At 41.9% G+C, this 25,530-nt stretch overlaps 1 protein-coding gene across 1 annotated transcript in view; it reads left to right on the forward strand.

The window, feature by feature from the left end:
• The window catches only part of LOC143988970 (24-hydroxycholesterol 7-alpha-hydroxylase-like), a 188,846-nt gene that overhangs the window by 73,815 nt on the left and 89,501 nt on the right, over nucleotides 1-25,530 (forward strand). Inside the window, exon 5 of the mRNA XM_077488932.1 lies at nucleotides 3,687-3,777. Coding sequence (XP_077345058.1) covers nucleotides 3,687-3,777 — 91 coding nt within the window. The remainder of the gene's footprint in view (nucleotides 1-3,686; nucleotides 3,778-25,530) is intronic.

Genomic DNA, 25,530 nt, shown 5'->3' on the forward strand with positions numbered 1-25,530 from the left:
TAGGCCCCTTTCACACTGGGGTGGTTTTCAGGCGCTACAGCGCTAAAAATAGCCCCTGTATAGTGCCTGAAAAAACCGGCCCCTTTCACTCCAGTGTGAAAGCCGGAGGGTTTTCACCCTGGAGCGGTGCGCCAGCAGGACGGTGAAAAAAGTCCTGCTAGCCGCATATTTGGAGCATATTTGGAGCGGTGAAACCGCTCTTATCCAATGGAAATCAATGGGGCAGCACGGCTATACCGCGGGCAAAGCGCCGCTGCAGCGGCGCTTTGCGGGCGCTTTGCGGGCGGGTTTAACCCTTTTTCGGCCGCTAGCGGAGGTTAAACGCAGACCGCCGCTAAAACAACGGTAAAGCGCTGCTAAAAATAGCAGCGCTTTGCCGCTGACGCCCGCACCGCCCCAGTGTGAAAGGGGCCTTAATGAGAATAACATTATGTGAATGTGATGACCATGAAATTTTATTTTAAAATGTGAGTGTATATATATCTATTATGTTGACTGATCTACCAAATGTCCCCCCAAGTCTGTAATTTATGGGCGCTGGCGAGGCGGAATTGTTGAGCCCTGGTGAAGCGGTATTCTGGGGGTGGAGTCAGGGGTGGAGCCAATGGGGGGGGCGGCAAAATGAGGTTTCGCCTAGGGTGCCAAAAATCCTTGCACCAGCCCTGAGCACTTGTATATCAAAGCAAATTTCTCCATAAGAAATAATTTACTATTTATTCAGAAGTCCTTCAGTTCAAAGTCCATGTAAAAAGATTATAGCAATGTGATAGGTTGTGTAACTATAAAATGTCCATCCACAAATGGCAGCCTCCACAAGGGGATTAGAAGCAAACTCCAGCAGGAGCTACAGAGTATAAAGGAGAAGAGAGGCCCCTCTAAGTGTAGCAATATTGTTAAATTTAACGAAGATACAACATTTAGCAACTCACATGGTTGATAATTAACCCCTTCCTGCCGAGAATACGCATATATGTGGCCTTGGCTTTCAGGGGTTAAACCCGGTACTGTTTTTTAGAGGGGCGGTCGGGCTCTTCAGGGATAACAACCAATGCGGCTAAAACGACATCACTTCTGGTTTACTCATCTGCCAATGGCGCTGTTTAAAAAAAAAAAACTGTATTCAGAATCGCCGTTTTTGGCTATCTGAATACTTTGAAGTGTAAAGAAAGGATTTGGGGTCTTTTAGACCCCCGATCTCTCCATAAAGAGTACCTGTCATCACTTATTACTGTCATAAGGGATGTTTACATTCCTTGTGACAGCAAAAAAAGTGGTGTTCATTTCAACACAAATAACAAAAACAAATTTTTTTAATAAAAATAATAGAAATTCTAAAACGCCCCAAAAACTTTTTTTTAAGTTCCCCCATCCCTGCGAGCTAATGCAGCAAAGAAAACATACATGTAAGTCGTGCTCGCATATGTAAATTATGTTCAAATCACACATGTGAGGTATCACCGCGTTTGTCAGAGTGAGAGCAATAATTCTAGCACTGGACCTCATCTGTAACTCTAACCTGGTAACCGTCTTTTTTTTTTTTTAAAGTACCGCCTATGGAGATTTTTTGGTAACATACTTTGTCCCCATTCCACGAGTGTGCGCAATTTCAAAGCATGACATGTTGGGTGTCTATCAGGGGCAGACTGACCATTGGGCCATTCGGGCACTGCCCGAGGGCCCCCAAACCACTAGGGGGCCCCATCAGGGTTGCCAGCCTCAGTAAAACCAGGGAAAGTATGTAAAAATCTGTGTTTTTTTTTTTACATCTGTCTCAGAACTGTCCCTTACCGACATCCTTTTGGTCTAAAAATCCTGAGATTATAGCTGCCCCACCTCTTCATTACCTTCTCAGCCAATAGAAACATGTCTGTGTATACTGTGTGTACATGTATACTGTCTGATTGTATACTGTGTGGCCCCATAATCTTGGATTGCCTGGAGGCCCCATAATCTCCTATTGTCCAGGGGCCCCATGAGTTGTCAGTCCACCCCTGGTGTCTATTCTTTCACATTATACAAAAAAATTGGGCTAACTTTACTGTTTCGTTTTTTTTAAATTCATGAAAGTGTATTTTTTCCTAAAAAAAAATTGCATTTGAAAGACTGCTGCGCAATACATTTTGACATAAAATATTGCAACGATCATTAAATATAACCATATTGGTACACTTGGAGGCGCCTCTCTTCTCTTTTATACTCAGTTGTACTACTTGTATATCAAGACATCACTTGTATATCAAGTAAAACATTTTTAGAAAAATGTTTGCTTGTCTTACAAAACGCTCTCAAACCAAGTTACTCTGAAACCTAGGTTTTACTGTATGTAAAATCATTCACTTAATCATGCATATAATTACTTCAATATAATGTTCTTATATAGTGGGAATTATTGTTAATACGATTGCTTACACAGTACATAATACAATATATTTAAAAAACTCAGTTTATAAACACATCTCTATTCCCTCTCTCAATCCCGAAAAGAGAAAAAAAAATCTGTTTATGTTCAGTGATATTCGAGACTTAACCCACATTTGTCTTGGTCAGTTCCTTATCCGATGTGTCTGAGGTACTTAATTTATAAATCGGGCTGATATGCAAGGAGCCTAGAGTCTCTTACAAATCCTCTTGTGTGGGTTTCTTGGTTTCAAAGACAATGAACTTAAGTTAACCTCTTTATATATATAAAAAAAAATTTTTTTAATATATATATATATATATATATATATATATATATATATATATATATATATATATATATATATATATATATATAATATATATATATATATATATAGTGAAGTTTGGGGATACTAGCTCCGCGGGATTAAGTGCTTAAACCGGGATAAGGTGAAACCAAAAATATATTTATTTATAATTAAAACAAAAATAAAGCTTTTCTTCAGCAAATAAAAAACGTAAATAAAAGTCTGCTTGTCTTCAGCACAAATAGGAAAAGAAAAGCACCTACAGTTCTGTAGACAGGTCTTCACCAAAAAGTTTCTTTAGAGTCCTTGCAGAGAACTTTTTTGCAGCCTCCAAAACAGAAAAACAGAAAAACAGCAAATACAACAACACAGCCAGACAGCTCCTCAGACAGGTGTTCATCTCCTTCTCCTCCTCACCACCACCTCTCTACTGCTTCCTGTCTTATAGGCTGTCTGTCTTCCTGGAGGCCGTTAACCCCCTGTGGGCCGAATCCCTGTGGTCAGGGAGGGAGGCTCTTTCCCACCCAAATGTCACTTCAGAGCCTCCCAAATTCCAGGTCCCAACTATCTCTCTTAAAATATAGAGAGGACCGCGAGTCAGTCTTCTCCCAATAACTATCCCCGGAATTTGTCACCTATTTTTGGGTGACCCCCTGAGGCCTACCATGATTCCCTTAATGGGACCACATCCCGAATATAGGCACCACATAGCACCCGTCCAGGACTCAACCTTGGCATCCTGTACAATATATATATATATATATATATATATATAATATAGTGTGTATATGTATGTATGTGTGTGCGTGTGTGTGTGTGTATATATGTATATATATATATATATATATAAATATATATATATATATATATATATATATATATATATATATATATAAATATGATGCAAAGGCCTTAGGAATGAATTATTTTTAACCCCAATAGTCCTAACAATCTGATCTTTCCTATTCTGTCTTTCAGAGACTGGTCTGTGTCCAAACAGTGGCTGCTAAAGATGTTTAAAAACATTGTACTCAAAGAAGAAAGTAAACCATCTGAAGACAGTGCTAAGGTAGATTTTTCCTCACTTCCTTTTCCTTTGGGTACATGAAGTAAATTCCAATGGGGAACCAACATGTACAATTTGGATGAAATTGTATGAAACATTTATTAGATTAGGATGATTTTATTTTTTTTGGTAGTGCTAAGTAGATATTAATAATGTTCAGTGTACCTTAATCTTTTTTTTCTTTCAATCAGTTTGCTTACATTTTGTTGGGTTATATCAGGGGTCTCCAAACTATGGCTCGTGGGTCGCATCCAGCCCACTACAGGACTACAGGTCATTGGCAAATCTGCAAAATTCACAGATTGAAGATTAAGGTCAGCACAAGCTGCTTATGCTCTTCACTTCAGTCTCCTCCCTAAGCCGGCAGCGTCATAGTAACCCACAACATACTTGCACAAGTATTCATGAGGGGATAAAAATGTCTCTGTTCAGACCTACTCTGCCTCCCAGATCTGGCACTGATGCCACATAGCTACAGCCATGCATACAGTGGTAAGGGTGACCCTGATGGAAGTGGGGATTGATCTGATGGGGACACCGATATAAGTGGGCTCTCTTGGGGACACTGATGTAAGGAGGTCTCTGATGGGGACCCAGAGGTAAGGGCAGAATATACTGTAAATGGGGGAGGGGGGATATTTTGGTTAGGAAATTAAAATAAGGGGGATTCTGATACGGACCCTGATGTAAGGGGTCTCTGATAGGAACCCTGATGTAAAGGAAGACTGTGATGTAAAGGGGGAGGGAGACTCTGATTAGGACTTTGAAATAAGGGGGACTCTGCTGGGGAAACTGAAGGAAGGGGGCACTCTGACAGGCACCCTGATGTAATGAGGAGTCTGATGGGGACCCTGATGTAATAGGGGACTGCTGTGCAGGGGTTCTGGCAGTGTAGGGTTTCTTATAGAGAAGGGTCTCTAATGGTGTCATCTGGAATTGGTATTCTAATATGTTACATAATGTCTAATACACTTGGGTCCAAAAATATTTTAAAACTGAATTGTCTCACCATATATGCCTGAATGTACCCTTTGACAAATTTCGTCTAAAGCAGATTACAGGGTTTGGCAGCTTTTTAAATTCTATGTGCCAGCAACTCCTACTTTGTACACTTCAAATAAAGTTTGTACAGAGAAAATAAAAGGAGCTGTGTGCGATGCGAATCACACAGCAAATTGCCCCCATTCTTGTGTGAATTTGCCCTTCTGCCTGCCATCTACTGGACATTCTTCTCCACTGCAGCTAGACCAAGGACCAGCTTTCACACCTAGCCAAGTTAGTTGACTTTAAAGTAAAGCTGGCCATACATCATACAATTTTCTTATTCAATTTTCTTTAGATTTACTTTCAAGTATGTAGTGCAAAGGCCTGCCTGATTGCATACAAATTGAAAGAGTTTAGGTTTGACCTCATATTATATGGTTCAGGTAAAGCCAAAAGAAAGTTGTTCAAGAAAATTGTATAATGTATGGCCAGACTAAGGCCAGTGCTTTAAGCATATACTTCATCAGCAGGTTCTGTTGACAAGCATTGTGTCTTCATTGTTCTGTATTTCTCCTGTATTTACCCCTGTTCGAACCAGTTTATACACTGTAAAAAATATTGTGCTGGGTCTACTCAATCGAGGCAACTTTTTAAGTACTGTCAACTAATCTTATTTTTGTCTGACTCATTAGCCTTTTCATGTTTTCAGCTTAGTTGGTTTAAGTAAAGCCAACTAATTTTTTTTCAATTTATAGACCATAGTGTTTTAAGTTAGGAATACATACCTTAACATACATACCTTAACTTGTCTGAAACTATATTTTTAAGTAAAGCCAACTAAATTTTTCCAGTTTATAGACCATAGGTTCAAGTAAAGCGAACTCAATTTTTCCAGTTTATAGAAAAGTTTAAGTTAGGAACACATACTTATTTATTTTCAAGTACTTATATAGCACCATCAATTTATGGAGCGCTTTACATATACATTCACATCAGTCCCTTCCCTCAAGGAGCTTTCCATCGAAGATCCCTAAATCACATTCATACATATACATATTAGGGCCAATTTACTCAGGAGCCAATTACTCTACCAGAATGTCTTTGGCATGTTGGAGGAAACCTAGAGAGGCACAGGGTAGAACATGCAAACTGCAGGCAGGGAGTGTCGTGGTCAGGATTTGAACCCGTGACCCTTTTACCGCTAGACGAAAGTGCTAACCACTACACCACTGTGCTGATCTATTACTTAGCTACTAAGTGATATTAACTTGTAAGTTTACTCAATTTTTTTAAGTTGGTAAAAATGGATTTGATATATGTTTGAAGGTTTTTTATATAAAAATAATACAATAATATGTTTTTTTTTTTAAAGGAATAGTCTCATGAAATGCTTTCAAAACAAATTAACATTTATTATTTATAAAGTGTTACAAATGTAATATTATTAAAGCAGCATAAAATGTAAATGTAAACATTAAAAAAGAAAGAAATGCCTTTTTCTCAGCTAACAAATCAGACTGAAACATATATATATACATGTATATCTGTAAAGAACATTTATTATTTTTTTAAGCCTTTTGGGAAAGTTATTTGCACTTTAACCATTTCAGAAGGATTTGACCTCTTAATGACCAATTTCATGTGATATGGCACTGCGTCACTTTAACTAAGAGTTGTGCAATGCTGTACCCAAACAAAATTGAACTTCCCTTTTTCCCACAAATAGAGCTTTCTTTTGGTGGTATTTGACACCTCTTCAGTTTTTATTTTTTGCGCTATAAGCAAAAAAAGACTGACAATTTTGAAAAACACAATTTTTTTTTTACTTTCTGCTATAATACATATCCAAACAAAATATAAAAAAATAATTTATTCATCAATTTGGGCCGATATATATTCTTCTTCATATTTTTGGTAAAAAAAAATGCAATAGGTGTATATTGATTGGTTTGAGCAAAAGTTATCGCGTCTATGAGATAGATGTTGGGACTTTTTAAAAATTGTTTTTACTGGTAATGGCAGCAATCTGCAATTTTTAACAGGACTGCGACATTGCGGCGGACAAATCTGACAAATCTGACCCCAAATATTTTTGGGGACCAGTGACATTATTACATCGGTGCTATAAAGATTCACTGATCAATGTATAAATGACAGGGAAGGGGGTAACACTGGGGGGTGATCAAGGGGTTAAGTGTGTTCCCCCGGGCGTGTTCTAACTGTAGGAGGGTGCGCTACCAGGGAGCAGGGGCGGATCCAGGGGGGGGGGCAACAGGGCAATTGCCCCCTCCCCCCCCCCCCCGAAATAGTAGCAGTGAGAGTGAGACACTGACAGTGACATCCATGTCATTGTCACATTCTCACTTGCTCTGTCTGCGCGTGCCGCTGCCTCCTCTGCCCGAGTCTCTCTCTCTCTCACATAACCTGATCAGCGGGGCAGAGAGAGAGAGAATTGTAGTTACGCCCAGCACTTGAGTCAGAAGATCCTGAAGCCTTGACAGTTTCCATAGACCATCTGCCTGGAGTCTGTCTTACCCGCGATCAGTGTACTACATCTGCCTTGACCAATCTGAAGCAATGAGGAGAGAATCACGATTAGGGATGAGCTTCGAGTTCGAGTCGAACTCATGTTCTACTCGAACATTGCCTGTTCGCCTGTTCAGCGAACAGTGAACAATTTGGGCTGTTCGCAGCAAATTCGAAAAGCCGGAACACCCTATACAAGTCTATGGGAGAAATCTAAAGTGCTAATTTTAAAGGGTAATATGCAGGTTACTGTCCTAAAAAGTGTTTGGGGACCCTGGTCCTGCCCCAGGGGACATGGATCAATGCAAAAAAAAGTTTTAAAAACGGCCGTTTTTTCAGGAGCAGTGATTTTAATAATGATTAAAGTGAAACAATAAAAGTGTAATATTCCTTTAAATTTCGTAGCTGGGGGGTATCTATAGTATGCCTGTGAAGGGGCGCATGTTTCTGGTGCTTTAAACTGTCCCTGCACAAAGTGTCATTTGTGCAGGAAAAAAAGTCTTTTAAAATCACTTGCGGCTATTGTCGGGCCCCGTAATACAGAGAACACTCAATGAGTGTTCTCTGCATTAGCCGACAATTCATTCATTCATTGATAAAAAGAAATAAAAAAAAAAGCGTGGGGGTTCCCCTAAATTCAATTACCAGGCCCTTCAGGTCTGATATGGATATTAAGGGGAACCCCGCATCAAATTAAAAAAAAAATTGACGTGGGGGTCCCCCTAAAAATCCATATCAGACCCTTTATCCGAGCACGCAACCTGGCAGGCCGCAGGAAAAGAGGGGGGGACGAGAGAGCGGCCCCCCCTCCCTCCTGAACCGTACCAGGCCACATACCCTCAACATTGGGAGGATGCTTTGGGGGTCTGTGACCCCTCAAAGCACCTTGTCCCCATGTTGATGAGGACAAGGGCCTCATCCTCACAACCCTGGCCGTTGGTTGTGAGGGTCTGCGGGCGGGGGGCTTATCAGAATGTGGAAGCCCCCTTTAACAAGGGGACCCCCAGATCCCGGCCCCCCCCTGTTTGAAATGGTAAGGGGGTACAAAAGTACCCCTACCATTTCACAAAGAAAGTGTCAAAATGGTTAAATAAGACAAGCACACTTTTGAAAAATTCCTTTATTAAAAATAAAAAAAATAAAAAAAAGATTCCAGTGGTGCTAATCCACTCTTGCTATCCAGCGACGGGTCTCCGGGGTCCAGCGATGGATGATCATATCCAGCGACGGGGGATCTCTCAGTCCAGCGCTGCCCATACATCCTTCTTCTGTCTCCACTCCGGAGACACTGCAGAGATCCCAGCGCTGACGTTTCTTATATTAGGAGGGTGGGGCCACCCGTCACCTGACCCCGCCCCTCTGACGCTGGAGAGGGAAGCCAGGGGTTCCCCAGTGACGTGTGGGTGACCCCGCTCCCTCTGATGTAACGGAAACCTGCGTTGAGGGTATGTGGCCTGGTACGGTTCAGGAGGGAGGGGGGGCCGCTCTCGTCCCCCCCTCTTTTCCTGCGGCCTGCCAGGTTGCGTGCTCGGATAAAGGGTCTGATATGGATTTTTAGGGGGACCCCCACGTCAATTTTTTTTAAATTTGATGCGGGGTTCCCCTTAATATTCATATCAGACCTGAAGGGTCTGGTTATGGATATTTAGGGGGACCCCCACGTCAATTTTTTTTTTTAATTTGACACGGGGTTCCCCTTAATATCCATGTCAGACCTGAAGGGCCTGGTAATTGAATTTAGGGGAACCCCCACGCTTTATTTTATTTTATTTTTTTATTATTTTTTTATCAATGAATGAATGAATTGTCGGCTAATGCAGAGATGCTCATTGAGTGTTCTCTGTATTACGGGACCCGACAATTTAGCCGCAAGTGATTTTAAAAGACTTTTTTTCCTGCACAAATGACACTTTGTGCGGGGACAGTTCTAAGCACCAGAAACATGCGCCCCTTCACAGGCATACTATAGATACCCCCCCAGCTACGAAATTTAAAGTAATATTACACTTTTATTGTTTCACTTTAATCATTATTAAAATCACTGCTCCTGAAAAAACTGCAGTTTTTAAAACTTTTTTTTGCATTGATCCATGTCCCCTGGGGCAGGACCTGGGTCCCCAAACACTTTTTAGGACAGTAACCTGCATATTACCCTTTAAAATGAGCACTTTAGATTGTGAACGTTGGAGTCCCATAGACTTTAATAGGGTTCTAAAGTTCACACGAAGTTTAGGTCTGTTCGCAGGTTCTGGTGCGAACCGAACAGGGGGGTGTTCGGCTCATCCCTAATCACGATCACAGAATGCCTTTTATCACAATCCTTAGAAGCAGTTGAGGGAGACATTTCAGGAGAGTAAAAGTATAGATAATGGTGTTATCATTCCATTACACCGCCAGTCGCCAGATATAAACCTGCCCAGTTTGTTATTTACCTGAAAGCCAGGAGGTCTCGCCCGCACACTTCTAAGCTGGATCAGCCTCGCCCCCACCTCATTGGCCATTGACAGATACCAGGAGGAGCAACAGCGGTGGGTGGAGCCTCTCTCCTGCACTTGTTGCTAACGCCTGGGCTGCCTGGCGTCTAGCAACGAGTGACGTCACGGTCAGTCACAGAGTGAGTCACATGGGAGGGAGACAGACACAGACTCAGCGGAGCTGCTGGAGCCTGGAGAACAGATCAGGCAGCCAGGGAGAGCGGAGGAGTCAATGTTATATGCCAGTGACTGTGATAATCAATCACAGTGTGATTGAGACATTGAGTAATAAATAATACCATTCCAACCACCACCGCTGCTGTTCCCCTAAAAAACTAAGGCATCCAGCACAGTCTGCAGAGCGCCAGCAATCTTAGTTCTGGAGTCCGCCCCTGACTGTGTTGGTCCCACCCACCTGGCTACCCCCTCCATCTTGTCCACGCTACAGGCCTCCGCTCTGCCACCCCTGAGTTAGTTTTAGCTCCACCCACCTCTTCCATCTTCTCCACCGGTTTGCGCAGTGCTGCAGTCTACAGACAGAGTGAATAGAATACACTATTGAGAAGATTACTGGATCCATCCATCCCATCCACTCCATTGCTCCTGCATGGGAACGGTACCCCTCCCCTCACCAGAGTACCAAAATAATTGCCTAAACGTGAGTAAAAGTATGAATGAATGTTATGTGACAAATCGCAAAATACATGTGTGCCATTATGTATGATTATTTCTTGTGATCCTGCTCTGCACTACTTTGACTGGCTGATAATTGCGCAGTTGTGCAATGATGTACCGAAATTAAATTGATGTTCTTTTTTTCCCAGAAATAGAGCTTTCTTTGGTGGCATTTGATCATCTCTGCGTTTTTTTAATTTTTTGCGATATAAACAGAAAAAGAGCAAGAATTTAAAAAAAATATATATTTTTTTTGCTTTTGCTACAAAAAATATTGCTTCCTCAGTTTAGGCCAATATGTATTCTGCTCGATATTTTTTGAGAAAAAAAAAAATAGCAATAAGTGTATATTGATTGGTTTGCACAAAATTCATAGCGTCTACAAACTATATTTATGGCATTTATATATAATTATTTTTTACTAGTAATGGCGGTGATCAGTGATTTTTAGTGGTACTGCAACATTGCAGCGGAGAGATCGGACCAATAACGGACACTTTTTGGGGACCAGTGACTAATAGTGATCAGTGCTAAAAAATATGCACTGTCACAGTGCTAATGACACTGGCAGGTAAGGGGTTAACAATTCATGGGTTGATCAAAGGGTTAACTGTGTGCCTAGGGGGTGCTTGCTAACTGTGATGAACAGAGTGATCTGTGTTCCTGGTTAGCAGGATCACTCTGTTTATCTCTGACAGAACGGCAGTCTGCCTTGTTGACATTTGCAGACCGCTTTCATATCTCTGTGGGTGGGTGGGTGGCCAATCAGCACGCACGTCTTCGCTGGTTATTGCACGAAATGGCCTACAGGTATGTCGTTTCGTGCAATAGAGACAACCTGCTGCAGTATATGTACTGCAGCTGGTCAGCCAGTGGTTAATCTAATTATAATGCAGAATATTGATTTAAAGCGGGGTTCCACCCTAAAGTGGAACTTCCGCTCATTGGAACCCTCCCCCCCTTCGGTGTCACAATTGGCACATTTCAGGGGGGAGGGGGGTGCAGATACCTGTCAAAGACAGGTATTTGCACCCACTTCCGGGCATAGACTCCCAGGGGAGTCTATGCCTCTTCTTGCCCATGAGCGCTGTCTGCTGGGACACACACGGATCCCAGAGACAGCGCGGACCATTCCTATTAAGCTGCGCGGCTCGCGCATGCGCAGTAGGGAATCGGGAAGTGAAGCCACAATGCTTCCATTCCTGATTCCCTCACCCAGAATGGTGGCGGCAGCAGCCGAGAGCCGAGCGATCGATCTGCCTCGGCTGCCGGCATCGCTGGATCCTGGGACAGGTAAGTGTCCATTTATTAAAAGTCAGCAGCTGCAATATTTGTAGCTGCTGGCTTTTAATATTTTTTTTTCACAGTGAAATCCCTCTTTAAATGTGGAGCTGCAGAAGAGCAAACAGTGCTTTAATCTGGCCACCTGAATTTGTTTTTTATATTTACATTTTGAAAACATTTGTTAAATCAATAAATCTAACACTGAATTTTAAACACTGACATGGCAATTGAGCAAAAATTTTCAGGTTTTCCGTGCAATATATTGGTATTTCGTGGTACAAAAGTTTATAGCTTAAAGGAAACAGAACAGGTGAGTTTATGAGGAAAACAATGTAACCAATGTTGCTGTCATTTTAGGAAGAACATTAGGCCCCTTTCACGGATTCTGTTTCATTCAGCAGGGGATTGGCTGATTGTTGATTGGATTAGAGTGGGCGGATGACACATCTGTATCCGCCAACTTTATGAAGAGCAAACACAGACTAAGCCTGCTCTACTCTATGAGCGACTGGGTGTAAACAGACTCTGCTGTCTGTTTACACCCAACTACTTCTAATCCGATTTGCCAACACAGAAGAAGACAGACCCCCCTCCATTTTATTAGAGCAAATCGGAGAGGAGGTAGGCAGGTATAAATGGGCCATTTACACCTGCCTGTCTATAGGAATGCATTGAGCTTTTCAGTCAGGTCCCCCTGAAAAACTGACCGACAGACTTGATCATTAGAACTCCTGACAATTTTTTTTATTGCTGTTGGGCACTGATAAGGCTGCATTTAATGGGCACTGGTGAGGCTGCATTGATCTCTTGTATCATGTCTGCAGTCTCTGATAAACTCCTGTATCATGTCTGCAGTCTCTGATCATTTCTTGTATCATGTCTACAGTCTCTGATCGTCTACTGTCTCATGCCGGCAGTCTCTGATCATCTCTTGTATCATGTCTTCAGTCTCTGATTATCTCCTGTATCATGTCTGCAGTCTATGGTCAACTCCTGTATCATGTCTGCAGTCTCTGATCATCTCTTGTATAATGTCTACAGTCTCTGATCGTCTCTTGTATGATGTCTGCAGTCTCTGATCATCTCTTGTATCATGTCTGCAGTCTCTGATTATCTCCTGTATTATGTCTGCAGTCTCTGATCATATCTTGTATCATGTCTGCAGTCTCTGATTATCTCCTGTATCATGTCTGCAGTCTATGGTCATCTCTTGTATCGTGTCTGCAGTCTCTGATTATCTCCTGTATCATGTCTGCAGTCTATGGTCAACTCCTGTATCATGTCTGCAGTCTCTGATTGTCTCCTGTATCATGTCTGCAGTCTATGGTCATCTCTTGTATCATGTCTGCAGTCTCTGATCAACTCCTGTATCATGTCTGTAGTCTCTGATCGTCTCCTGTATGATGTCTGCAGTCTCTGATTGTCTCCTGTATCATGTCTGCAGTCTATGGTCATCTCTTGTATCATGTCTGCAGTCTCTGATCAACTCCTGTATCATGTCTGCAGTCTCTGATCGTCTCCTGTATCATGTCTGCAGTCTCTAATCATCTCCTGTATCATGTCTGCAGTCTCTGATCATCTCCTGTATCATGTCTGCAGTCTCTGATCATCTCTTGTATCATGTCTGCAGTCTCTGATCATCTCTTGTATCATGTCTGCAGTCTCTGATCATCTCCTGTGTCATGTCTGCAGTCTCTGATCATCTCTTGTATCATGTCTGCAGTCTCTGATCATCTCTTGTATCATGTCTGCAATGTATTCTTGCATATTTAAATCAGTTCAGTTATTGTACATGTACATGTCAACAATGTGTGTGCAGTGCTGTGCTGTTCTATAAAGCCAATTACTTTATGTAGTGTGCACTTTTGTACTTTAATTATAGAAACAGCAAAATGAGTCAGAAAAGAGTGAACTGCAGAACTATAGATTCTTTCTTCAGTGCCAGTGCAAAAAAGTCATCAGGAGAAAAGCCAAAAGTAGAAAGCACTTCACGTATGGAAATTGACACTACCCTCCCATCCTGTTCTGGTGCATTTGCAGAGAGAATATCTGGTGAAACAGATCCTAATGTGTCGCCACTGTCTGTTAATACCCCGCCTCAAACCAGCAGTATGTTAATTAATGACATTGGCACACATCTTGGGAAAAAAATCAGTGACTACACGAAATGCTTGCTATTGGAAAGTCCATGGCAACCTCCTCCTGGATATGAATTACCTTTCTCTGTTCAGAACATGACTTCCAAAAATGGAGAAACTCGGGAAATAAAGAGATACTTGTCAAAACAACATATTGACAGTTTTCCTTGGCTAGTATATTCACCTAATTAAGCAATAAGAGAAAAAATCTAGATACATGTGCTCCCACTATTTCTCTCACCTCGGCGCTAAATAGTTTCAAAAGCTCAACATAAAAAAATATAATAAATAAAACAATAAGAAAACGAATAGGTTTACACCTGAGACAGCAGCTACTTAAAAAATGTACATAAAAATAAACAAACTGATTATTAATAATTCTCAATTTACACAAGTAAATTCATTTAAAAATAATCCAAGCAGCGCTCCTATCAATTCTACATCATTAACATAGTAGATTTATATATATTATGACATAAAATATGAATAAACCAAATTAATTGATCAGTGGAATTAATCGATAAAACGAATCAATAAAACTCATCACTAACTATTAATAGATAATCAGTCCAACTGTTCCAGTGCTCTGAATGCAGCAAAGCACTGGAACTGTTGGACTGTGCTCAACACTCCCAGATACGAAGTATCTTGAACAAATACTGGTATCTCCTGACAGGGGACCCAAAAGTCTCGAAATTCCTAAAAAATTATCCAGAGATAACATTTAGGAAATCACGATCGATTAAAGACACTTTAGTCAGAAGTCACTATATCCCTCCAACTCATCAAACTAACTTATTACAACGTGGGTCTAGACCATGTCACAAATGTAATTTCTGTAGACATATCTTTGCCTCAGATTCAATCCTACTGCCAAACAAGCGACTTTACAGACCAAAGTTTTCAGTTACTTGCCAATCAATAGGAATTGTCTATATTATGACCTGTGAATGTGGCGCCTACTATGTGGGAAAAACTAAGCGGCCCTTCTTTCATCGCATCAGGGACCATGTTTCCCTGGTGCGATCTAAGAAGATGGAGACTCCAATTAGCCGCCATGTAGGATTATTCCATAATTTTGATGACAGCAAAATGCACTTTTTTGCGTTAGAGCATGTAGCACCGGGAGATAGAGGGGGCAATTAAAATCAAATCTTATTACAGCGAGAGGTCCGCTGGATTTTTTACCTCAAGGCCACTGATACACCCGGCTTGAATGAGGCTTTCAGCTTTAAACCTTTCCTTTAAGGTTTATTAATTTCAACTGTACTCTAATAGGCGGGTTAAATCTGCCTATCTTAATTTAATTTATAAAAAAAATAATTTATTTTTATTTTTTGCTGTTTTTGTTGCTGCTGTTGTTGCTGTTAATCTCGCCATATCCGCCAGCACTCCCATGATCACAGCAATATTCTTTACTGCTGTGAATAATATGTGAATATTTTTCTATACTTTCTTTAACATTTAAATAGAGCCAATATGTCTCCCTTTAAGTAATTGGGTCTGTACGGGCGCCCTGGGGACACTATTGTTTTGCCGGTTCTGTCAATCAATCAGATTTCCGGCCATTGTGCCCCCGATTTTTGGAATGTGGCTCCTATGGCTAATTTATACGCCGTATCTTTCAACTATTAATTTATGTTATAGTCTCTGGCTTGCGTTTGGTTTAATATTGGTCTGTTCGCTGAGCTCTCTAATTCGTCTATTTTCCTTAATTGTTAGGCTGTTCACTTTTGCGTTGGTCAAGTGTGTATACTGCTTGATTTGGCAGGCACACATCATTGTTACGATCTTCTCTAATTGGTTGCGGCGGAGCTACGGCGCGATCTATATATCAGGCGCAATCAGCTTACATACTGTCAGGGAATCTGACATATACAGACTGCTGTTTGGGATTTTCCAAAATGGCCGCAGCGGCGTCATGGCGCAATTTACGTCATGCGCAACGTGCTGACGCTACTCGCACATGCGCAATAAGATATTCGGCTTTTAATTGACACTGGCAGCCCTTCCTCGTTACGCCTGCAGCTCGGCGGTGACGTCAGACGCCGCCGAGCTGGAGAGGCTTATAATCCCCTCTCCTACTCAGTTGCCTCTTGGCAATTGACGGGACAAGATCACACTCTTTGTGTTTAATATCCAGACACCTTTGATAACTTAGAGGTAAGTCACTCTACATGTCAATTTCAGTACCGATCTGGACTATACCATTTTAACCACTGAATGCTTGATCCTTCGACCCAGCATCACATAGCATTTCCATTTCTTTTTTTTTCTTGTTCTCTCCCTAGTTATCTTAAGAACTGTAAACATTTTTCATGTTTGGAGTATCCTGACATATAACTTAACGCTACCACATCTTTCTGGTATTCATATTGATTCAATTTACCCTTTCAGGTAATCGCATTTTGATTGCTTTCTATATTCATTTTCTCGTTTCTTCTTAGGCCCCTTTCACACATGCGGACGATATGTCCGTATTTCATCCATCCGTTTGCGGATGAAATACGGACATACATTCATCCCTATGGGATAGCGGGTGTCTGCGGATGAGCATCCGCAGACACCCGATTTCGTCCGCCTCCGCAACAGTCCGATTCTGCAGACGGAGGAAAATCCTATTTTTCTATCCGTCTGCAGAGCGGATCGGACGAACACGGACAGACGGTCCGTGCTCGTCCGATCCCCATAGAGGAGAGCGGAGAGCTGACAGGGCGGTCCCCGCACAGTGTGCAGAGACCGCCCTGTCCGCAGCTGGCTCAGCGGGGACAACGGAGCGATCCCCGCTGAGCGAGCGGATCTTCACGGGGCGGATCATTACTGATCCACCCCGTGTGAAAGAGGCCTTATTTATTGCATTTAGATTTTTCTTTTGGCTTTCTACCTTGGCAGATAGCTAATTATTCACTATTTATTATCCCTCTCTACAGACCCTAAATGGCGACACGCTCTATCTGGCCATGAGACATTTTTGGCTCATATCCAAACCAATTTGATTTCTAATTGATATCACACTAATATGATACCGATACGGGGAGTCCTGGCGTTTCTGGTGAGACCTCATTACCATGTACTTGTAACATACTAAACTCATAATTGTAATTAAATTTATGTGTTTATTAACAATTATATAACTTTTCTAAGAGATCTATTTATTTGTTAATTGTAGAATTTTTTATCATTCGCCTATATATTTACCTTACTCATTTATATTCATCAGTCAAATATTTACCTACTGTTAATTTCAGCTGTTTTAGTGTCAATTACTGACACAAATACTTACCTACTGCACATTTTTGTTGTTTTAGTGTTAATTACTGGCTGCTATAATTTCCTGAAGAAGCTCAAATAGAGCGAAACACGTTGAAAATCGCAGCTTTTCTCTTTCCCTTCATGGACAAAGTTGGGTAATTCTGGAATGTTTTCCCACGCTGCACTGTGCAGGAACATTTTTATGAATGTAACCATATAAACGATGTCACCAATTGTGTTTAATGTAAATAAAATTATATTTTTTATTCATTTCAAATGTTTATTTTTGTTGATCTGATACCCTAAAAGTCCCGGGGTTGGTGATCCCCCAGCCCCTCTTGGCCCCCCTCTCTTTTTTCATATTTTTGTAGTGGATGCTATTAAAGAGTCTATTCAGCAAGCATCTCACCTTGCTCTCCTGCTAGTTCATATGTGCAGGATTCTGTGGCTGAAGCATTGGTCAGCTGAAGCCCCATGCAATAAGCTTTTGGCTGGTTTTCCTTTTATGTATGAATGTATCTGTATTTCCTTTTATGTATGAATGCATGGAGAACGCTTATTTGGGGATGACTTGGACAAATACATCCAAATGACTTAAAGTGGTTACCAGTTAAAAGAAAGGGTAAACATCCTTCTTTTAAGCGTTTTCTTTCCCCAGCCCCGGGGGGCAACATCCTCCAGGCAGTGGCGACGGCCTCCTCAGCCATGTTAAAGAGGTAAAACCCAGGGCCAAGTTCAGGGTCAGAAGAAACCCTGGGGGCCAAAGTGGGCAAAACAGAGCCCCAAGGCCTCCTTATGAAGGTGCGCTCCCACTCGATTGAGTGGGGGGAAGGCTTTTGTGATTCCAAAGGGCTTAGCAGTAAGAGATAAAAACAAGGGGATAGGATGCGCTATGGAGTTTGTTATACAGAGAGTATATATAATGTAATATAGGTGAGAGCAGCCTCTATTTTGTTTCCATCCAATGGATGGAACAGTGAGACAGATAAGGAAAAGGAAATAGATGTGGCGCTATACCTTATTAGACCAACTTAATATGGAAATCGTAAAAATGTACAAATTTTCCAGCTTGCTGGCTAATAATTTAAAGTAGTAGATATAGAATCCAAAATAGAACTAAATGAAATAAATAATTAAATAAATAAATGATAATGTGTTTACAAAGATCAATCAATATTAAATAGTGAATACAAAGTGAATATAAATTTTCCAACGTGCTGGTTGATAATTTGAAATAAGGATATAAAATCCATGATAAAATAAATAATTGAGATAGATAAATAAATAAATAATTAATAATGTGTTACTAAAATACCATAAATCAATCAATGTTAAATAGTGAATGCAAAAATTGCAAATGCTAAAAGTGCCTGTGACTGTGATTATGAAGCGACCAAGTAACTTGGTTTACAAAATCAGGGAAAATTCCATAAAAAGAGGGTTCAACCCAAAAAATGGGAAAAACAAGAAATAATATACAAAATTATAAAAACATGAATACAAGTGGAAGAATGAGTGTAAAAATATATAACACGCTGTGTGAAATTGCAGAACATGCAAAATTTCAAAATTAAATTCAAAAATTAAGTCTAGAAAGTGAAAAAAAATCTTGCAATGAAATATATGTGAGATAGAAGACGGTGAATAAAACCAAATGAAATTAGATGTAAAAGTCCAATTGAATAAAAAATTTAAAAATTAAAAAATAAAATAAAATCTGATGGTGGAAAAGGTCTTCTGTGTATAGGAGAGGAGTGGAGGGAGTGACTTTGCTTTCCGTTCGCAGTGAACGTTTATGAATTTTGCTCTCACCAGAGATATAACCCCGTCCGGGGTGGATCAGCCTTCTGGAGCCCAGATGACGTCTGAATGACGAAACGCATAGGGCGTGGCCAGATACGTACACCTTCAGTGCAGAGGGCGAGGCAGCCGAGCGGATTTTCCGAACGCTTTACAGCAATATAATACGTGTTTTATCTTACCAAATGTGAGTACTTTTAAGGTTGTTTCAAATAAATTGAGTTTCAAACATACTACACCATGGATAGTCCTCTTTTCTATCATATGTAAACGAGGTACAACACACCCACGGAGGAACGAGGGATCCCCCCAGCATCACAGCAGAGACAGCCCAGGAAGCGACACAGTGGCTTATACTGTGAAGGCTGATCCATCCTGGACGGGGTTATATCTCTGGTGAGAGCAAAATTCATAAACGTTCACTGCGAACGGAAAGCGAAGTCACTCCCTCCACTCCTCTCCTATACACAGAAGACCTTTTCCACCATCAGATTTTATTTTATTTTTTAAATTTTTTATTCAATTGGACTTTTACATCTAATTTCATTTGGTTTTATTCACCGTCTTCTATCTCACATATATTTCATTGCAAGATTTTTTTTCACTTTCTGGACTTAATTTTTAATTTTAATTTTGCAATTATGCATGTTCTGCAATTTCACACAGCGTGTTATATATTTTTACACTCATTCTTCCACTTGTATTCACGTTTTTATAATTTTGTATATTATTTCTTGTTTTTCCCATTTTTTGGGTTGAACCCTCTTTTTATGGAATTTTCCCTGATTTTGTAAACCAAGTTACTTGGTCGCTTCATAATCACAGTCACAGGCACTTTTAGCATTTGCAATTTTTGCATTCACTATTTAACATTGATTGATTTATGGTATTTTAGTAACACATTATTAATTATTTATTTATTTATCTATCTCAATTATTTATTTTATCATGGATTTTATATCCTTATTTCAAATTATCAACCAGCACGTTGGAAAATTTATATTCACTTTGTATTCACTATTTAATATTGATTGATCTTTGTAAACACTTTATCATTTATTTATTTAATTATTTATTTCATTTAGTTCTATTTTGGATTCTATATCTACTACTTTAAATTATTAGCCAGCAAACTGGAAAATTTGTACATTTTTACGATTTCCATATTAAGTTGGTCTAATAAGGTATAGCGCCACATCTATTTCCTTTTCCTTATCTGTCTTAGCAGTAAGAGATTCAGGACAGATGGGTCATCTCCACAGTATCTCTGGGTTACAAGCTGGAATTTCGGGAACTTCTGCCTTCTCGTTTTTTAAGATTGAGTGTTCCCAAGGACCCAGTAGTAAAAAGGAAGCCCCCTCTTTACGGTTCCAAAACCAAACAGAGATGTCAGACCCATTCTAGATCTAAATCATTTCCTAAACATCCGCTCCTTTTGCATGGAGTCAATACGCTCAGTGGTTTCCACCCTACAAGGGTGGGAACGTCTAGCTTCAATAGACCTCAAAGATGCGTATCTGCATGTGCCTATATTTCCTGCTCAACAGAGGTTCCTGCAGTTTGAAGTAGAATGACACCACTTTCAATTTGTGCCTCTACCCTTCGGTCTAGCTACCGCATCCCAGGTATTTACAAAGATTCTGACCCCTTTCAAGGCAAGACTAAAGGCCCAGGGCATAGCGGTAACATCTTATCTGGATGACTTGCTACTGATAGATAAGTCGGTGGCACGCTTGAACCAGAGTGTGCTCAGCACAATCAAATATCTAGAACACCTGGGCTGGGTTCTCAACCTAGAGAAATCTTCCGTGCATCCAGTAGAGAGGCTGGAGTACCTGGGTTTGGTCACAGACACAGCCCAGAGAAGAGTATTTCTCCCCCAAGTCAAAGGTCAATTCTATAAGAGACCTGGTCCAGGTAGTCAAACCAATGAAAAATCCTTCCGTTCACCTTTGCATGAGGTTATTGGGGAAGATGGTAGCCTCATTTGAGGCTGTTTTTTATGCCCAGTTTCATTCAAGGTTGTTGCAAAAAAGCATTCTCTCTGCTTGGAATAAAAGGATCCAAGCCTTAGACATGCCAATATATCTGGCACCAGATGTGCACTGTAGTTAGTAACCAAGAATTTGCAGAAAGGAAAATCCTTCATCTCAGTTGCCTGGAAGGTTGTGAAAATGGATGCCAGCCTTTTGGGTTGGGGAGCAGTCCTAGAAGAGGCTACTGTCCAGGGGAAATGGTCCAAATCTGAAAAAACCTTGCCCATCGATATCCTAGAGGTTCGGGCAGTACATTTGGCCCTGTGGGCCTGGATGCACAGGCTACAAGATTGTCCAGTCAGAATACAACCCAACATCTTTCTAGCCATATAGCAAAAGTGGGGTACCCCGAACGTGGACCTATTGGCCTCCAGGTTCAACAAGAAATTAGACCTCTTTGTGTCAAGGACAAGGGACCCACTTGCATGCAGAACGGATACGTTAGTAATCCCTTGGGATCAGTTTTCACTGATCTATGCGTTCCCTCCGGTTCAGCTTCTACCGCAACTTCTTCGCAGGATCAAGGAGGAAAGAAAACCAGTGGCCCAGAAGACCCTGGTATACAGAGATCGTGAAAATGGCAGTAGGAGGCCCATGGGTCCTTCCGCTGCATCCAGATCTGCTCTTGCAGGCTCCAGTATTCCATCCATTCTTACAGAGTTTAAATTTGACAGTTTGGCTGTTGAAACCTATGTCTTAAAGAGTTGGGGGCTCTCGGGTTCAGTCCTCTCTACTCTGGTTAATGCTAGGAAGCCGACCTCCAGGCTCATTACAGAATCCGGAAGGCATAAGTTTCCTGGTGGGAATCCAAGGGTTGGCACCATTGGAAAAATATAATTGGTAGAATTCTTGCCTTTCTACAGTTGGGGATGGAGAGATAGTATCTGCAGGACCTAAGGCCTCACTAAACCTGTACAGATTGAGGTTACACAATTTTCAATAATTGGAGAAGATGTATAAAGGTTGAGGTACACGGCATCGGATAGCTCGACGCGTTTCGTGGCTTCCACGCCACTCATCAGGAGCATGCACGTGATTTATCTAAAATGAACATATTATGTAAATCATTAGTAGGGGTATAGAAGGGGTGGAGTATACAACCCCCCTGCACCAAGGTGCATACTTACTAATTATGGTAAATGTGTTTGATGTAATGGTCAGGCAAGACAGGCATCCAGAGACATCTCCACCTGGGAGCCAAGGCGGGCAGGTCCCAGAAGCAATCCACACGGGCGACCACCCGGCGGGCATGAGAACCGGGGCAACCCTGTGAAGAAGTAGAAACCAATTGAAGATGGGAAAAGTGGCATAAAAGTGACCACGGAATGGGAGTGAGCAAGTGATGATAGGATGCTGAGAAAGAAGGCTGAAAACCACAGAGGGTGCCAGGAGATGTGATAAAAGTGATATCAGTGACACAAAGTGGGGATCCCCAGTGAATGACTGAAAAGTGAGGGTGGGGGGCATGGTGAGCCAAAGGGAGGAAAATAAGTTTACCTCAATAGAACGAAGTGACCAGCTCGGAAGGAGAGTATTCCAGGTTTGTTTGGAGTGACATAGAGAGTGTGCCTCGAGTAACAGACCAGCCCGGGGACACGCCCAGCTATAGGCCATCACAGGACTGCCCAGCAACGTCACGCCATGTGGCAAATGATGGGGGGCGCCAGCCAGAGATAGTCTCCAGTCAGACGGCGTCTAAAAACTCCCCCAATGCTCACAAGATGGAAAGCCAGCAGCATGAACGCAACGGCGGCGACTAAGATGGCGTGCGTTCAGCGTGGATGACATGACGGTGGCGCGCATTGACAGAGCATCTGTCCCCCCATCTGTCCCCCCAGTCATCTAAAGAGGCGGGGGAGGGGCGGAGGCCCGCAGGGCACGTCACGGCCCCCAGGTGAATAGACCAAACCGGAAGCCGGAGAGGCCAGACCAAAACATGCCCAAACAAACAAAATTAATCCATAGCCAAAATGTCAGATATAAAGGTAAAAAATTGTAACTTAATAGAACTAGTAGAACAGGGGAGGCTAAACATATGGTCATTATGTGCAGATCTAGAATCTAAATTTCTTATAGAGCAAAGCCATGTAATTCCATCCCTAATTATGTTGAAAAGAGACGAGAACAAAAGTGTTAGGGACTTTAAGGAAGCCAAAACCTAGTAAGGTCATGTATTTCCATCCCTTGGGACTTTAAATGAAATCATGAACTGGTAAGGCCATGCATTTCCATCCCTTATTTTAATTAAAAGAAGAGAGCACAGAGGGTGGGACTTTATATGAAGAACATGGTTGCAAGTGGATAAATAGGTGAATACTGGGAATTTATTTAGATAAAATATACAAACAAAATTCATATCAGGAAAAACAATACACATGGTACTCACAATAAACATGATAGTAGTGTAAAATCCTACAACGTAACCATTGCCAATAAACACAATGATAACATGCTTTCGCACAATATCATTACCATAAATAAACAATAAATATGGATAAAATCATTAATAATAATAATAATAATAATAATAATAATACCGTATATACTCGAGTATAAGCCGAGATTTTCAGCCTCTTTTTTGAGGCTGAAAGTGCCCCCCTCGGCTTATACTCGAGTCATCGCTGTCTGCCCGCTCGATCAGCGTGTCGAGCAGACAGACAGCGGCCATTCTATAATTCAAAAGCCGCGCCTCCGGCTCCGCCTTCGCCTGTGATAGGCGGAACACTGAATTTCCCAGCAGCCTGTGTTCCGCCTATCACGGACATCGTATCATCCTCGTACTACGGACGAGGATGATACGATGTCCGTGATAGGCGGAACACAGGCTGCTGGGAAATTCAGTGTTCCGCCTATCACAGGCGAAGGCGGCGGCGCAGCTTTTGAATTTTACAATGGCCGCCGAGGCGCCGACGAAGAGGGCACGGGACGGAGGCAAGGCAAGGCACGGCACGGGACGGGACGGGACGGAGGCAAGGCACGGCGGCAAGGCACGGCACGGGACGGAGGCAAGGAGGCAAGGCACGGGACGGAGGCTCGGGACAAAGGCTCGGGACACAGGTAGGCTGGACACACACACACACACACACACACACACACACACACACACACACACACACACACACACGGATGGATACACACACACACGGATGGATGGATACACACACACACAGGGATGGATGGATGGATGGAGACACACACACACAGGGATGGATGGATGGATGGATGGAGACACACACACACAGGGATGGATGGATGGATGGACACACACACACACAGGGATGGATGGACGGACACACAGGGATGGACGGACACACAGGGATGGACGGACACACAGGGATGGACGGACACACACACAGGGATGGACAGGCATGTCTCACCCTCGGCTTATACACGAGTCAATAAGTTTGCCAGTTTTTTTGGGGGTAAATTGGGGGCCTCGGCTTATATTCGGGTCGGCCTATACTCGAGTATATACGGTAATAATGATGATGATAACAAAGAATTCATATAATCAAATTTGTAATAAATTCCAAGAGTCACCAGAAAATAGGGTTAATTACAGTAATACTAAAGATAGTATCTGCAGGACCTAAGGCCTCACTAAACCTGTACAGATTGAGGTTACACAATTTTCAATAATTGGAGAAGCTGTATAAAGGTTGATGTACATGGCATCGGATAGCTCCACGCGTTTCGTGGCTTCCACGCCACTGATCAGGAGCATGTACATGATTTTTTTCAAATATACATTTTTATTAATTTCAAACAATGCCCAACATGGGCATGGACATATCGTACAACATAGAAGTGGGATACATATAGGGGAGGGAGAAAAAGGGGAGCACATATTGAACATATTGCCGAGAGCAAGGGGGAGGTAGGTTCATAGAAGACACTGTACATGGCATACCAATTATAACTCCATGAAAGACCTAAGTCAATCTGTTATCTGGGGATAACCGCTTGTCTAAGCATAAAATCTTCATTAAGAAGCCAGAAGTGTATTCGAGAGCCTAGATCCGTTCAGTTCCCCCCATCTCCGGCTCTCATCAGAACCTCAACACCCCGGCAAAAACCCAGTATCAAGGGCAGAGACCATCGGGGTGGGGGAAGGGACACTGAAGGGGGAAGCTGAGGGGAGAAGGAGAGGGGGGGAAGGGGGGATTCTGGTTGATTCAGGACTGCCCTAACCCACATGTAGTCTATAATGCCGACCATATTACAAGGTCCTCAGAGATACTCCTTCGGGCGAGAATATGAACTGGTGCCAGAGCGCCCATGTTTTCCTAAATTTTTCCTGCTGTTGCCTCCCCGTAAGTACCAGGTCCTCCAGTTTACTAATGTCCTCCACCCTACGGATCCAGGACGCCACCGATGGAGGGGCCTGGCTTTTCCAGTGGAGCGGTATACATGCTCTAGCGGCATTTACTAGGTGACATAGAATGGATTTTTTGTACTTTTTAGTGGACATGGTATTTACGTGCAGGAGGAAGAAGGCCGGGTCATTGGGGACATTATACTCCATACATTTTTGAATAACGGTCCTAACTGTGGACCAAAAGTGAGACAACTTCGAACATGACCAAA

The sequence above is a fragment of the Lithobates pipiens genome, unplaced genomic scaffold (genome assembly GCF_037356315.1).
Source record: "Lithobates pipiens isolate NorthernLeopardFrog02 unplaced genomic scaffold, aLitPip1_a1.2 Scaffold_18, whole genome shotgun sequence".
NCBI classification, from domain to species: Eukaryota; Metazoa; Chordata; class Amphibia; order Anura; family Ranidae; genus Lithobates; species Lithobates pipiens.